Here is a 16,786-nt window from a genome sequence, read left to right on the forward strand (position 1 = left end):
CTGCTTGTCATTCCACAGTGAAACACCTTCAGAGGAGAGCAATTTTGCTACTAGATTTGTATTCAGCACTCTCAGATCCATAAAAATCATATACTTTTTTTCAGACCAGCATTATCATTGTTGCAAGTAGAGATTCAGGCTAAAACTAACAATGTTGTGCAGAAAGTATAACAAAAAACAGATAAGAGAAATATGACAATGAATGCCTTATTCAGATCCTTAAAAGTGAAGGAAAATTTTAAATAAATGCAGTTAACACAGTAATTGTAGACATTCTAATAGCTCCTCCCTGAATATACAGTACAAAAAAAAAAATGCTGCAATTTTGCCCAAACCGTTCAATGTATATTGCCCCTAATAAATTATATGTTTTGCCAATCAACTAGACAAAGCAAAGCAATTATTTCATAGCAACAACATTCACAGCAATTTTAGCTCTACATTCAAAGCAGCAACTTGGTAGGTTTTGGATTTCTGTGGCACCTTTTGTTCTCACAATGCAAACAAGAAATTTTGGATTAAACTACAGACTACATTTAATTTGAAGAGAAGCCCCTACTTAACCTCTTAATACAAATTAAAAGAAAAAGGATTTTTTTAATTAGACACCTCCATATCTAAATTCTCAGGTATACTTTATGAAATTGCTAAAAAGTAAATGGAACAAATTACCTTTTTGCAAATTTGAAGGTCTTTTGTTTTATAGCGGAGTATCGATTCAATGAAAGTGCTGCATGAACAACACTCACCATTTGTCTACTTGTAATTTTACAATGCAGTAAAAGCAATTAGGACTAAAGAAAATACTTTTTTTTTTTAATTTGAGGACTGGAATCTGCCTAAATACTTTTCCTTGGTTTATAAATTCTTGCTGAAAGTCAGACTGTTTTTGAGCAAGCTGCTTCTGCCTATAGTTTCACCACAAGCTGTTGTTGTAAAGTCTGTCAGCGCTAACAGAACCAAATTTTAAAGGAAAGAGTAATAAAAACTTAAGGAAGAAATCAGACCTGGATGGTTGATTCAAAATTTATGATTAAAAGCAATGTGATGATGAACAGACTTTTCTTTTATAGCAGTGATAGCAAAGGTTGGGCAACAATGGGGAAAACACTAAATAATGCTCACATAATGTTCCAAAAAATTATCTGCACATGGGTTCTCCATGCAAGTTGATTTTTCTTTTCAAGCTCTTTAGTACTCTTAACAGAACACATAGCACACTTAAAGATAATTCATATTTTCTACCATGTGGAGTATCAAGTTTGTAATGCACTCTGGACAAGCATGATATCATGCGTAGTGCTGGGCGGTATGAGCAAAATTCTATATCACGGTATTTTCCAACTTTATACCGGTTTCACTGTATTCAACGGTATTTTTCCCCATGCATGAGTGGATGTTAACTACATTTTCCACTGCAATTACTGCAGCAGCTACGAATAACCTATTCCACTGTCATAAGAATTGTACATTGTACAAAAAACAACATTTTAATGTGCACACAAGTATTAATACAGGTTTGCATCTCCCCCATAAAGTGATAGTTTCCAAGGGGGTGGCACTAATGAAGAGAAGGAATCACATTGCATGACAGTTGCAGTCAAAATGTATTGAACAAATTTTGCAAACAACTTAAATTATAATTTTGACAACATATTTTAAAACATCCAAAGAGGCATTTACACTTAGTAAAATATACAGAGGTGCTTGTCAAAAGTTGTATCGCACTGAACAGGTCTCAGAAAAGGAATAAGTAAATAGATAGTAATAGTAAATATTTTTTGTAAATTAACTACACTTTCTGTTAATGTTAACAATCTCTGTACACTGACACGTTAAAGAGACTTTTTAAACAACTTTGCCATCATTAAACTGCATAAAATTTTAAACTAAAATAATAATAATAAAATAAATAATAGTGCAAATTCCAGTAAAAATACTATTACTTCAAGGCTTCATTTCATGCCCAGGTACATTAAACTGTATTCACCAAATAAAAATAAAACAAGTGCAACTTGTTGATGACACCTTTATGACATCATATTGCAAATTGCATTAATATGGACCTTGCTTTAAGCTAAGCTATATACATAAATAATAAAACTGCAACTTGCATTTATAATGCTATTTGTGATAAAGCAGGTCCACGGCTTCAAAAAAAAAAAAAAATAGTATGGCCAGTTTTTAAATCCAGTTAGCGGTGTCCATCTCTGTGGGTGCGACTGCACAACCGCGGGGAGTTGATGAGGTAACTGGGGCGAGTTGAACCTGCACGTGTGGGTGCGATCGTTCTCAATTGCTTCATCGGCTTCATGCGGCATGTGATTAAAGGAGCTGCACCCTCAGAGACGTAGATTTATGGACCAGCAGGATAGGGGGAAAGAAAAAAGAAAAGATAGAACAGAAGGAGGTTAAAGAAGGGAAAAGGTAGTCATCGGAGACGAACCAAACACCAGTAAGGAATAGGCAGCATGAGATGGGGCTCTGTGAGGTAGCGCAGGCTGAGGCGCTCTAGAGGCTGGTTCACCCCACTGACTAAGAGCGTAGAGTGGGGCGAGAGACATGTAAAACCTCCCAATGGATCCGAAGAGCAACTGAGTGAACACTAAGGAAGACGGGAGGTGTGCCAACCTCAGACGGTCTGGCTGCGCAGTGTGGCGGCAGCTAAGACGGGGGTTGGCAGAAAGGAGTTTGTGCTGCAGAGGCTCTACTGGCAACACCAGTGATGGGTGAGCCGGGGACGCAGAAGGTGGTGGTCTGCAATAGGGTGAGGAGAGAGACTGCATTTTAACCTCAATTTTAACAGATTTATTTATTATGGATTTTATTACCACGTTTTCCTTGTTTTATAGATTTGGTATTTATTTGGGTACTGTATTTTGTTTTAACACTGCACAATGGACTTACTTTTGTCTGTTTTTAATAAAAGCACTTGAGCACTTTCCACCATCCTCTGGCTTCAATGAGATTTGACAGCCCATCTCGGTCATAACTAATAAATGGTGTTTGTTCAACAGACTCCCATGTGGGAAGAGGGAGTCTGTAGGGGACCGGCACCATCACACTATTAGACAATACTCGGGTACATTACACAGTATTCAAGTATTGCAAAAAATAAATATACACACCAACAAGTGCTACTTGGCTTGCAGTTTTATCCAGTACTATAGAAACAGTATTCACACCTTTGAAAATAATAATGGTCCACATCCGACCTTTTAAAACCAAAGTATCTCCAGACAACAGGCATGACTCCTTTTTTCAGCAAAAGTTCTTCTGCGCCACATTCCGAACATTGATTAGGCTATTTAAACCTGTGTTGCGGTATAAGAAAAATCCATATCATAACAAAAATAAAACACGGTTTTTGGTATGAACCGGTATACCTCCCAGCACTAATCATGCATCATTATATTTTAGGTAATTTTATATAAAAAGATGTCGGCATGGTGAAGTGGTTGAACTATTAATTTAGAATTTGTGGGAAAACCTGATTTTCAGGACAAAAGCAAAACACACACCGAGACAACATGCAAAAGATCAGATAGAACACAACAAAACCCAACTTCATACCTGAGTTTATAAAAACTGCAATGAGGCACTAACAATCGAAAAAAATAAAAAAAAAAAATCTTAGAAGTGTTGATGATGAAATCCTATTTTCTTTTGTAATGTTCTTAAATAAATATAAATTTCTCCATCCTACCTGTCCCAAGGTGCATTCAAATCCTCCCAGGTAATCATCATCACTAAGGTCAACAGATTTATTGTCAATATCATAAATACCAAACTTCAAATTTTGTACTTTCTCAAAATAATAATCTATATGCAACTTCTTAGAAAATTCAGGATCCTGGCAATTCTTTATTTTCTCTGTTCGATCCAGCTGAAACAAAAATAAAACACATTTGTACTATGAATACCATTTTCATAGAAGCAAATTTCCAGAGAAAAGAGATGAAATGGAAAAAAGCAATGAAAATGCCATAATACTCAGAACAGATAAGAAATGAAGTTTGTTGGACCAGAGTTATTTAAAAAGCCCTATTTTGTATTATATGTTTAAAAACAAAGCTTGTAAATGGAACATTAATTTGTGCCACATAGCTGACTGAAGAGGTCTCCTTACCTCAACCCACTTATCTCCTCCCATGTTTTGCAGCAATACGCAAAGTGGATCAGATTTAGAACCAACATCCTTATCAATCAGATTCTGACAGGAAATGGAAAGCTCCACCTTGGTGACACACTCTGTAGCCATCTGGCAGGAAAGAAGAACAGACATCATTTAACAAGATATCTTCATTAAGTTTTAGATTTTTTCTATTAAAAATAAAAATGTAGACCGATTCCGATTTTCAGACTATGAACATATCACTGCTCCCCTGTTTATTGTCTTCTCTCTGGGAGCTAATTCACTTCCAAACACCTGAACTGAGTATTCCCAATCTAGTGACATTTTTATTTACTTAAGGTCATCTTGAAATTACTCTCAAGGAATGAATTTGGAGCCCTGAGCCTGAACCTTAAACCCCCTTAATTTGAGTCAACAGCCAAAACTGAAGACAATAGTAATACTTCTTGGAAGCTACAATTAAGTCCATGTTTAAAATCTTCACATTTACACTGCAAGTCTATAAAAAATATATAAAATTATTACCATGTTGTATTAATGCAAACAAGCAGAAGGGAAGAAGGCGATTGACATAGTAATATAGCAAAATGCTAATTCAAAGGGTGTTTCCTCTTAACAATGTATCACCATTCACTTTGGGTCTAACAAGCTTGAGCTCTCTCTAGTATTGTATTTAGATTCTTACTTAGTAAGTATTCAATGATCATCAAGACACAAACAAAATACTGAACAGCTAAAAAGCTTTCAAATATCCAAAAAAGAATGACATCTGCATGTTATCTTTTTAATATAGCAAAGCACAGTACGCAGAAACAGTGACACTTGCTTTGAAAAACTCAATATTCAATGATAAGTTGCCTCCAACTCTTTACTTAAAAGGGGGTATAAAGAGTTAAGTTGCCGACTGCATTGCACATTATTTCTTAAATGAAAGCTGTAAATTTGGAAAGCATTTTTTGTGCTCCATACTTTAAAACAAAGTGCTGCCATTACCTACATATTTAGACAAGCTCAAGTGTTTAATTGGAAATATGGAAATTCACTACTTAGTTAGGTAGTTAGTTGGGGGCTTAATGTGTGAACATTCCAATACACTACATGAAAATCTGGGTGCCTTGGCCTAAACTTATCGTTATGAGCTGTAGCATCAAATCTCCAGCAAATGTTAATATTTAGTACCTTTAACACTTAAAACGCATTGAAATACAAAAAGCAGAACAAAACCAATTTTGGACAATGTACCAATGAGTTACCCTCACAAATGGTGAGGTAGTTAAGAATATGAAAGTATTTTGTAAACTGGGTCAATTGCAGTTTGGACAATATAACCTATATGCAATACAAGAATTATCTGAATTTTGTCATCACCCATGAGCGAGTTCAGATGATATCACACAAGAAGTAGAATTCAGACATCATAATGTAGTATTTTTCAAATTAATAAAATGCAGGGATATTCCATATATTTAATAAACTCACTAAAACTCCAATTTAATATTACTTAGATGTAAAAATACTACAAAAAGTACACTTCCATCAATAGATTTAAAAAAAAATCAATGTTTACATAAGTGAAGATGCATGCAGTTGACCTGAAAAATGTTTCTCTCTTTACCCAAAACTGTGATGAATTTATCCAGCATTATTTTTTTTATACTGTATTTGTATTTATTGTATTATACAGTGGGTTCACAAGTAGAAGCATGTTTAAGAATAAACTTCAACACACCAATCAGAAAATGACCTATACATTAACAGTACAAAATAGTTTAAGTTTGCAAGATTTATGTGAAATTCTTTTCTTCAACAGTGAGTCAATTTTGCCCGTTTGCAGCTTATCAGTCCAACTCCTAACTACAAGGTGGGCCATAAGTTTCCATACATATAGTTTTTAACATTTTATATTTTAATATTTCAGATACCCTAAAAAATGCATTTGAATAAAGAGCATTACCCCACTTGATTTTTATCTTTGGGGGCATTTGAAGGCCATGGTGTATCAGGAAAAGAAACAAAACATAAATCATCTTAGGGAACGTATCACCAACGCCACTACAAGCATAACTCCAGCTGTGCTACTACGTGTTCATCAGCAGTGGCGGACACATATTGAAATGTGTTTTCAAAGCAATGACAGTCATGTAGGGCATATTATATAAATAAAAATGGTTTTTCATAAAAAAATTTTATTTTTTTATGTATGGAAATTTATGGCCCACCCTGTATAATACGGTTTACATATACAGAAAAATCCAGTTCTACCAAGCACTGAACTGCACTCAATATTACCAAATATGGGCACCAGTGTCACTATGCAACAATATATATTTGGAAAGCATAAGACAAATGTGGTTCACACAAGGAAAAAAAAAAAGACCTGAGCAAAAATACAGTCATACACAAAAGGTGCAAGGTAATTTAAATGTGTAACAAAAAAAATTAAACACACATCCTGCTATATTATTAATGACTGTACTAAATAAAATGAAAAAAGTAATTACAAGAGAAGTATGTCCTAAATCGACACAGCCCCAAATTTGCCCATTAGTGGGGCTACAAGAAACACCAAATATCCACAGACAGACAAGAATTGACAACTGATAACGTAGAATATGAAGTAGCACTGGGGTACTATCAAATAGTTATGAATTTACATTGTTAGCAGGAATAAATTGCCTTTTTACTTATTAAACAAGCACTACTTTTTTCATTGATGCTATCTAAGAATGTCTATAAAGTTTTTTTTTTCTTTTCTCAGCTAATAGTTCTTAGTTTGAAGGTTGCTGATATTTATGAGGATATCATCATTATAATAATTTTGCTATGGATACACAACCACAGAAATGGTTTAAAATGTGATGCTATTTTTGAACAAAACTAGTTTGGTAAGTTTTATTATTGAGGTAGGATTTTCCTTGCAATTCATTAATTAGAATGAAAAAATTACTAGTGTTTTGACTATATGATGAACTGTACCTCGGAAAAGAAACCACTTTCATAAATTTGAGATTTTTTTTTTAATATTTCAGAAGTAGAAAGAAAGAAAGAAACTGAATCTGTAGGTGAAAAGAAAGCTCAGCATGGTACAAACTTAAATTTGTCAGTTTTGAACATTACACCACAAAACTTATTGACTAAATTTAACAGAATTAACATAAAAGCAAATGGGGTATGTGTAAAATTGAAGCACAATGTCAGTCAGTACCTGGTAAAGCCTTCTTTGAGAACAACCATATTACAAACATAGTCAGTTTGATTTAGTTAAGACTGGAAATATCGCTAACAAACATTTGTTACTGCTTTATGTATTTTCTCCATAGTCATATTTACCAATTCTTACTAGGTCTTTAAAGTTGCACTGCATGTCTGTGATCTCTCCAAAGGTTAACACTACTCAACACTGTGGACTGTCACAGCTGTTACAAAACATCTTTCATTCATAGGAGTACTTCATGGTTAATTTTAAGATGTATTTTTGGATCCCCGTGACAAATGGAGTAAACGCCTGGACAACTCAGTCCGCAGTCACAGTCCAACCCAGGTACAATGCAGGAGTCTGCCCAGCAGTGGACAATAGGTCCAACACAAAGCTGTCAGGCACGCATACACTAACTTGCACATCTTTTCAGAAATGGAAGAAACACATACTTGGGCACTGGGACAAAAATGCAAACTCCACACAGAAAACAAGAGGGCTGGATCCATGAGACGGCAGTGTTAACCACTGTACTGACATGTGAAAATTGCTTTGTTTGTTAGCAAGCTTTATTTCACAAACATACTGTAGCTTGAAAAAAAAATTCAACACTTTAGCATTTGCAAAGGGACTTTTTTAGATTATATACATACACACACACACACACACACACACACACACACACAATCTGTACATTTGCACACAAAAAGAATTATACAAAAAAGCCTTTTACAGGAAACAAATAACAGGTTATCAACTTACAGGTTTTCTGCAGAATTGGAAGTTAATGAAGTCATGAAAGTTAATGCAAACAAATCCAACACGTGCCCCAGCTTTTGCAGATTCCAAAACCTCTGTCTGTATGTAGAAATTTGCATCAACTTTCAAAACTTCATTAACTGCCAAAGCTGCAGAAAACCTGTAACATGATAATGCATTACTCTGTTCCTTGGAAACAGCCTTTTTGTATAACACTAAGAGGTACATTTTTTTCAGTTTTTGGTAACCTAAACGTTTTCCTTAAAACTTCAGGCAGTTTACCATTTACCTTTTGACCAGTAGATCCCTTTACTTCTTTCACATTTCGCTTTGTTGCAATGTTGTGCTAAAATTATTTAAATTAAATATTCCCCACGTCAAGTAACATTCAATATCCAAGAAAGACAAATCAAAAACAGGATTTTAGAAATGTTTTAAAAATTTATTAAAATATCACATTGACTCAAGTATTTAGAACCTTTAGTCAGCAAAGGAAAAACTTTCTGTAAATGTGAACAGTAAGTTGTTGTAGATGCCTTTATGTGCTCTGTGTTGTTGAGCGTTACGACTATAGTATAGGAGTCAATGTAAGCGTGAAAGAATTGGCAGCTATATTCATAAAAATATGAACTGCAAAATATGCATTTGACATAAGCTGCGTGTCACATCCCATCAAAAGGACTGCCATTAAGAGAGCTGAAGAGCCCTTGGAGATGCAGAGTACAATACTCATAACACCCAAACCAACAAATCTACCTAATAACAGTAAAAGCATGGACAAGGCTACATTCACATTCTGACTGTACATCTAAACAACTAACTAAAGGAAGCCGCAGGATTTTAACACACAGTACTTATGTGGACCACAATGCTTAGCTAAACTCTATGTGCTGTGGTTATGACATATATAGTGATGCAACAGTCAAAATGACAAACATATAGCAGATGGAAGTACTTCTCAAACACAGAGCCAAGTAGTTTTGCTGATCTGCATGTGTCCTTGTGCTACTGAGCTCCTGAATGGCTAACAGGAATTTTAGCATTTTATTTTCTCACAGCATCAAGTCTTTTGTTCAGTTTCTTTTCTCTCTTGCTCAAATCCCAGCAGTTTCAAATGAAGAGACTGGAGAAATTAGGGGCAGGTTTTAAGGAATAAGTCTCATGGGTGTAGTCTTTGCAGGAGTAGATTTTGCTGCTGCTCGCCACAGTTGTCCCACATTTGACTCTGTGAAATACTTATTCAGTGAGCATATATGGATTTCTTTTCAGAAGAAATTACTCTGCATTTTCCAAAGAACGAATGATCAGATTATCAGAAGCTGCAAAATACTTCAGCAAGTCCTTCAGTTTATGTTTCACTTACCAAGCAGACACTCACTGTCACAAAAACACAGACATCCATCCAAAAAAAAAAAAAATTGAAAATGTAAATCTTAAAATTAGTAGACATTAAAATTGCATACTTAACTGCTCACTAGGCAGTATACATAATAATGTTTAGTATTGTGTCTTCTCGCCTTGGTTGTAAGATACTGTGTACTATTGCAGGCCTGGACCAAAACATTACATAGCACTTTATCAACTAGTACAAACGTATGTGAGCTACACTCATATCTGAACTCACCTGTTCACCTTTCTTTGCTTAAAGTAGGCATAAGCTTATTCATTATGATTTTTTTTTTTTTTTTAATTCCTTTAACCCTCTTCAACTTGTTTTCCATTTCTACATAGGAGGACTGAGGCTAGTCATGAGGCAATAAAATGCAAAACACGCAGTATGTAGGTCCGTAAACCCCATTTTCATCCAATTATATGTTTTATTATAAAAGATTGTAGAGAATAATACTGTTTATTGATATGGACTGATTTTAGCTCTGGTACTCCTCACCCTTCTACTAACAGCTGTGCTGCTTTGTAAATGTGTTGAATCAGACCAGGTTGCAACCTCTAAAATCAGTATGAATGTGAGCAGTGCATGGATGTTTTGTGGGCTGTACAAAGTTCATGCTTCTGAAATGTTCATTGAAAACACTTAAGGAAACCAGTGTTACAGGTTTTCAATGCCTGACAAAAAGTAGGATAAGTATGCCATAGCTAATGAAATAAACATAAGCAAAATCTAGAAAGGATTCTGATGAGTCAAAGTGGGAGAATAAGATGGGTATAGATTAAGACAAAAAATTAAAATACAGTTAATTAGATATATAATGAGAAGAATTAAAACAGGCTGAGGTGGTTTGGGAACAATTATCTCTCAACTATAAAGATGTTTAAAACCACTAAAACTGGTATATCTAGATAATGACTGCTATCTGTCAGGTTTGGGCTTTGTTTAAGCCCATTAGGCTGATAATATTGACAAGTTTTAAGATGGGTTTTACTGTTCTTACAGTCTAAGAGATACCCATGCATGTCTCTAAAATGTGGCAAAGGGTCCAACAGATGACAGTACACCAGTTTTACTTAGAACTACTAACTGGGGAGGGGAAAAAAAAAAAAAAAAAGACTGCGTGACAATAACGATCAGGATACTCGAGACACTGGATGCATACAGACTAATTATCCTTTAGCTTTAAGTCAATCTTTCAATGAACGCTATAGAACTGTATGTAAAAACACCATAAACAAATGAAATTACATCAGAATTACATAACCAATGACTTCAAAACCCACAAAATAGGATTCCAACTAAGCGATCAACCCTGGAAGGAGAAAAATTCATCACGTTACAAACTCATACAAACTCCCATATTTACTCTTAAGGGTCAAGATTTACCACCAATAGACCTTACACTGATGTCTTTGAAAGCAGGTTGAAAAAGACAATACTGGGACAGTGTACAGTAATATTGTATAACCAATTATGTACCTTCATTTTAGCATTGTTCCAACAGGATTACAGGAAGCACTGATGCCTCAAAATTACCAGTGGACAACTGCAACAATAACAGTCTAACTTTACCTCTTGGCGAATTATGGTGGACTTACAATAAATATGACTCAATAAGATGAATCTGTGAATCTGTTCTCAGGATGCAAAAAAAGTATCTGAATACTTTACATTGGCATAAAGAAAACTTTGGTATGTTATTTCCTCACAAGCATGGTTTATATTAATTTACCACATAAAAGCATGTTCTAAAATTAAAATATTTTTAGAAAACAAAATATATCTAGCCTGTTCTTGCATTTTGAAAGGTAGCTTAAGTCCAACATGAAAACAAAAAGACAATATTTAGATTATTTCCACTTTAACATGGCAAGTTTTTGACTTAAGAAAACATCCCTTCCATTTTTCTGAGGTATGCTTGCAACAAAAATATGCATTACTACATTTTACCATAGATTCTAAGTACTACTTTCATGTGGTAAGGACACGTTCCCCACTAACTTGTCCACTCAGTGACCATTCTAGTTTGAGGCTTACATTTTCCACCTAGACTCACCATTATTTAAGGCTGCACATTTTCCTCTCCAAATCTGGTTCCTCAAGCAATATTCTGCCAGGGCTTGTAACCAATTATGTGTTGCATAAAAGTATGCTAACAATCTAATACTGCAGAGTGTAGTATGCATCTGCCATCAAACCACGATTTGTGTTAAAATGGGAGAGCTGCTGGCTCCAAATCTTTTTTCTCTCTTCTATGCCACAGGTACGCAGATTTTTTAGGTGCAATTTTGGAGTACATTCTTAACCACATAAAGAGTGATTTGAGGGTGCACTCAAATATTTTTTTCCCCCAAAATGGCATCTTACATAAAAGTAAGGCCATGTTGCATCAGTCCTTCTAGCTTTAGAAAAGGTGCCCATCAGCATTAAAAAATGGAAAATTACTATTGTTGGAGTTTCATACTCTGTTGGGTTTACAAGTGTGCCACTTTGCAGCACTGTGCTCTTAACCAATGGATTGCCCCACCCATTATGTGCCATCTTTTTTCGCCATATGGAATATGATGCAAGTGGTGTACCGTTTATTCCAAAGTGTATGAAACTCATGAACCACAGAAACTCTGGGTTGGGATGACTGTAACATGGGCAAATTTCACGCATTGCATTCTGTACCGTTAGATTTTACATTGTCTACAGAGTGAGATTCACACTTAAGTGGAAGTTTGCTGCACGTCTTTCATTCATACACATAGAAGTTCAATTAACTTTACACAAGACAAATCTGAAATGATAGAAAATGCCAAGTCTTAGATTTTTTTTTAAAAGAGCCAAGGACACCTGCAAGCTCATTTCAAGTTCAAAATGTTGTTTATTTCAAAACAAAACTAACCAAATTCACTAATTTATTCCCTTATAAATCCACTTACTTAATCTAACGGAACTGCATGGGGTCAGCATCCATTTACCTACAAGTCCAAGGCAGGACATAATCCTTCAAATATTATCTAACAAGTATATTTTTGAAATGTGATAGCAAACAATGTGGGCATTGTACTGTTTTCTGCAAGTGTTTCTGAAAGGTTCCTGTAGTTTGAGGCAAAGCTACTAAACATGTCAAACTGAATAATGAAAGTTCTCAACAGACAACACCATAAAATTCCAGCCCAGTGTAACATGAATGTTATACGTTAATTTCACATTTAGGTCTTCACAAAAGAAAGAAAAAACTACAATGTTTTAAGGATAAATAGCAACCAAAACAGGCAAAGTATCATCCTTTTTCAAAAGTAAAACTTTACTGCCCAATTTCATAAAGTAATATCGCAGTTTAACCTCACCTTGCTGTCTTAAATATATAAATGTAGTTACTTTAATTGAGACAATCCTATGACTTTCATAATCATCATATTAATGAGATATTGTTTGATAAAAATAATACTGTTAACCTTTCTACGGAAATCTAATATTTAAGGAGTTAATTAAGCTTGGCTAGTTAACCAAGTCAATATGATCTTTACCATAAATTCTAATGAAAACCCCAGAAAATGTTCTACTTTGACGATTTGTAAAGAATGATGAATGAAATAAATAAAAACAGTCTTAAGTGAAATGAAAACCTGTTAAAGCTAAATTTCTTACAGTCCTTTAGAATAACCAAAACTAAGGCAAAATGTGTCAGTAAGCCATCATGCAATAACACCAAAGCATCTTTGAATCCAACAAAAAATTTTCTGCAGAAAAAATACTCAATTAAAAACAAGTTTCAAATATAAAAAAATGTACAATTCAAAACATTTAAAATACAATTGTGCACTTAACCACAGAGATTTCATATTTTGACTTTATCTAAAAAAGTTGTCCACAATAGTTTTACAAACAGCATGGCAGAGTCAAGTAACCAAAGGACTAAACACAATATACAGTACAACATACTCATGTCATTAAATTTATATAACTGCATTCAAAGCACTTGTAAAATGTATAAAACTACCACAATTTCTCAACAAAAGAAAAAAAAGTCAAGAGTTATCTCAAAATACACTACAAACGTCAGCTTCTCCAAAATTTGTCACTCATATCGGCCATATTGATAAACAAAAAAATATATTTCAAATGTTATGCATAAATTTAACAATTAAAGACAAAAATACTATTCAGTTGCTTTATTGGAGAAGAGATAGCAATCCAAAAACCAATTTAGTGTTGTCACACACTGCATTCAAGGAAAGTGCTTTTAGCTGGAGATAATGAATATTTTCAAATTAATTTTGAATATTCAAATTGAAATATACACCTGAATACGGGCAAAAACTTGAATATGTGTGCAACAGTTCTAGTTGGTTATTTTTTGAGTATTTGAGCATGTCAATCATACCACCATGTGCATTAACCCCTAAATGAATACATTCTGCACTGCGGGACTATATCAGCAAAAAGCAGCATAACATACGAGTAGTTAGTTGGTCGACTAGACATAACCCCAAACATATTGCTTGCATGTTTATTTCTTTACAACTAAAACACACATTGAAAGCAGTATCACCTGTGATACAAAGCAACGAATTTCTACAAAATCACCGTTTGTTTACTGCTTTGTAGTAGAACGATGAAAGTCAGAGTACTTTACGGTTTTAATGTATTTAAAATTTACAAAAGTTGGTTCCAGTACTAAGATTAAAGGATATTTTATGCGAAAACTGAGCGTGCCAAAACGCAGTCCAAATAGACGTTTTGCTTTAAAAGAAAACAAGAAAGCAAGATCACTCTATATTATTAAATTTGGACTCACGAATAATATGTAAGAGTGAAAACTACTCCAGAATAAGACTAATGGCGTTCTTGTACACGTATAAAGTAAAAGTGAACTTTATATATTGTTTCACTCAGTAAACAAAACCTGTCTTCCTTAGGCACATTAACCCAGTTCAATAAGCTAAGGTAAGGTAAGAGTGGCAACTCGTCCAGCACTTAGTGATTTTTAAAACATCTGTGCTTCGCTGTTATCATCCCGTTAAAGTGAAACTGAATAATTATTATTTGAACATACACCGTGGGCAGCTCAGCACATTCTAGCCGGAGTATTTTACTAGAAAGCTGTCGCCAATGCTCTTTACGCCACTGCATTGAGCTACTTTCTGCTGTACTCGATCAATATATTTCAGTTATAGGCCGTAACAATTCACTTTAAAGGTGTAACTGTGCAACTACGAGCTTTACAATATAAACTGTAAAACGCTAAAAGTGCTGTTTAATAATACTCGATATTTACCACCATAACGATATACTACATGATTATCCATTTCAGGATTTACAAACTACGGGTTATTTTTTAATTACAAAGATGGGTGAACTACCAAGGGATCATTAGGGCGAGGTCCGTGCTGTGTCAACTACAGTACCTAACACGCAAACTCTGCGGTCTCAAACACCTCCCCACCCCCTTAACAGGATTTTCTTCTCAAGAGCCCGCCAGACAATAACATCAGTCTTGGAAATCACACCATCAATTTGCATTAATACGTCTGCTACTTACACAACAATTTCGGAAGAAAACAAAAGTGGCATCAGTGCCTAAATCATCTATCAATCCCCCACCCGCTCAAACACCCCCAAACGACAAAAACGTCAGGATGTATTGACCATTTTTAGTGCAGTAAAAGCAAGCGTTTCACATGATGTATTTTCTACCAGATTCTTAACACGCCATAAGTCCAACTGTAAAAATCAAACGCAGAATGCAAGCTGTAATTGTTACTGAACTTTAAAACTTGCCTCTTTCAGCAGCTGCAGCTCCGTCTCAAACACGAAACTCTAAATCGCTTCACCCTGGGAGTGGCGTTTGTTTCCGCTACCATAACCCTCCTATTGGGCAAGGCGCAGGAAGTTCTCTTAGCCAATCAACAAGAAGTCAAGTGCTTGTCCCGCCTAATCCATTTGTTCGGCTTTAGCAACATAAAATTCAACGTTGAGGTGCGGCGTTTCCATGTAGTTCGGGGGTTTGTCGACACAAAATGTTTCGTTTAAACAAAGCAGCGAACATATAGACCATACTGTCTTATATATTATTATATATATGATTATTAGCCTTAGTGTACTAAATTACTTTAAAATAGTCCGGTTCCTCAAGAATCGAACGATAATTTATTCCCTATACTGTCCGGCGTGAAAAGATTACAGAGTTCTGTGCCAGACAATGGTGTGTAAGAGACTGAGCAGCATTCAAAAGAATCGCAGCACGCTCTACGGTAACACTCGTGTGTTAACACGGCCGGCACCTTGCTTTCTCGTTTATATCAAAACCAAGAGTATTCCAGGTTGTTTTTCATTGGAGCTTTTAGTCAGACACCAGTCTTGCACCGAGTTAAAATATGCCTCTATTTAAAAAAAAAAAAAAAAACCTTGTTAACTGAAAACATTAGGTGAAGTGAAAATAATGAAATCGATTTTACGTGTTGAATACTTGCTTATTAGTAGGTTCCTGTACCCAGGTCGTAAAGTACTGACAAACGAGGACGAAGTCCTAGATTGTTCATGCTGTTACTATTTACTTTAGCATAAGACCAAGAAAAATGAACGTGTAACACTTAAAAGTAGAATGGCCACGTTTCTTTGAGACTGCTCGCAATAAACTGTCTAAAACTTGACTACACGAGGAGGGAAAAAATATATACATAAGCAAACTTTAGTAGAGGCTTTAATAATGAGGCCCTCTATGTGAATAAGTAAGATAAGCTGTCTCCTTCAATGCATAAAGTAAGATCATCCAGTGAATTCTATAACTGCTTCAATGATCCACCTCAAGGTTATTCGGCTAATTATTATGGATTATACCAGGAAAATATAAATTAAGGTGACACAGTATTTAAAAAAAACTAGCAAGAGCAAGTAACCGTTCTGCCTGTCTTCTTAATATACAGTACCAAATGGTACAAGTTGAGTGCCCTTAGAAACGTGGTCTCTTCACTTCAATAGTTAAAAATATTGTCAAACCAATAACATATTAACGATTCCAAGTCATTATAAAAATAGACCAGGAAAAAGAAAAATGCAAACAAAAAAAAAGTTTTTCAAAAGCTGCTGTGATAAGTTCAGCTATGTTGCATTAGCCTGACCGAGTGGACTGCACAAAAAAAAGTTGCGACAGCATTTTATAGTTATTATATGGGGGTGAAGTTCAAGACGCAAAACATTTTAAGAACAAGTTAAACAATTTTGTGATATTCATGTGAAAAAATAAAACTAGGATCTGATTTGGAATAAATACACCTTGGTAGCAAATGGCCACTGCCCAAGTTTCCCATGTATA

At 34.9% G+C, this 16,786-nt stretch overlaps 1 protein-coding gene across 1 annotated transcript in view; it reads right to left on the reverse strand.

The window, feature by feature from the left end:
• Nucleotides 1–15,345, reverse strand: part of cpne1 (copine I) — a 64,737-nt gene extending 49,392 nt beyond the window's left edge. Inside the window, exons 1-3 of the mRNA XM_039735243.1 lie at nucleotides 15,253–15,345; nucleotides 4,130–4,261; nucleotides 3,707–3,886 (exon numbers count right to left, since the gene is read on the reverse strand). Of these exons, the coding sequence (XP_039591177.1) occupies nucleotides 3,707–3,886; nucleotides 4,130–4,261 (312 nt within the window). The 5' untranslated portion in view covers nucleotides 15,253–15,345. The remainder of the gene's footprint in view (nucleotides 1–3,706; nucleotides 3,887–4,129; nucleotides 4,262–15,252) is intronic.
• Nucleotides 15,346–16,786: the final 1,441 nt, after the last annotated feature.

Source organism: Polypterus senegalus, chromosome 14, assembly GCF_016835505.1.
Source record: "Polypterus senegalus isolate Bchr_013 chromosome 14, ASM1683550v1, whole genome shotgun sequence".
Classification (NCBI taxonomy): Eukaryota; Metazoa; Chordata; class Cladistia; order Polypteriformes; family Polypteridae; genus Polypterus; species Polypterus senegalus.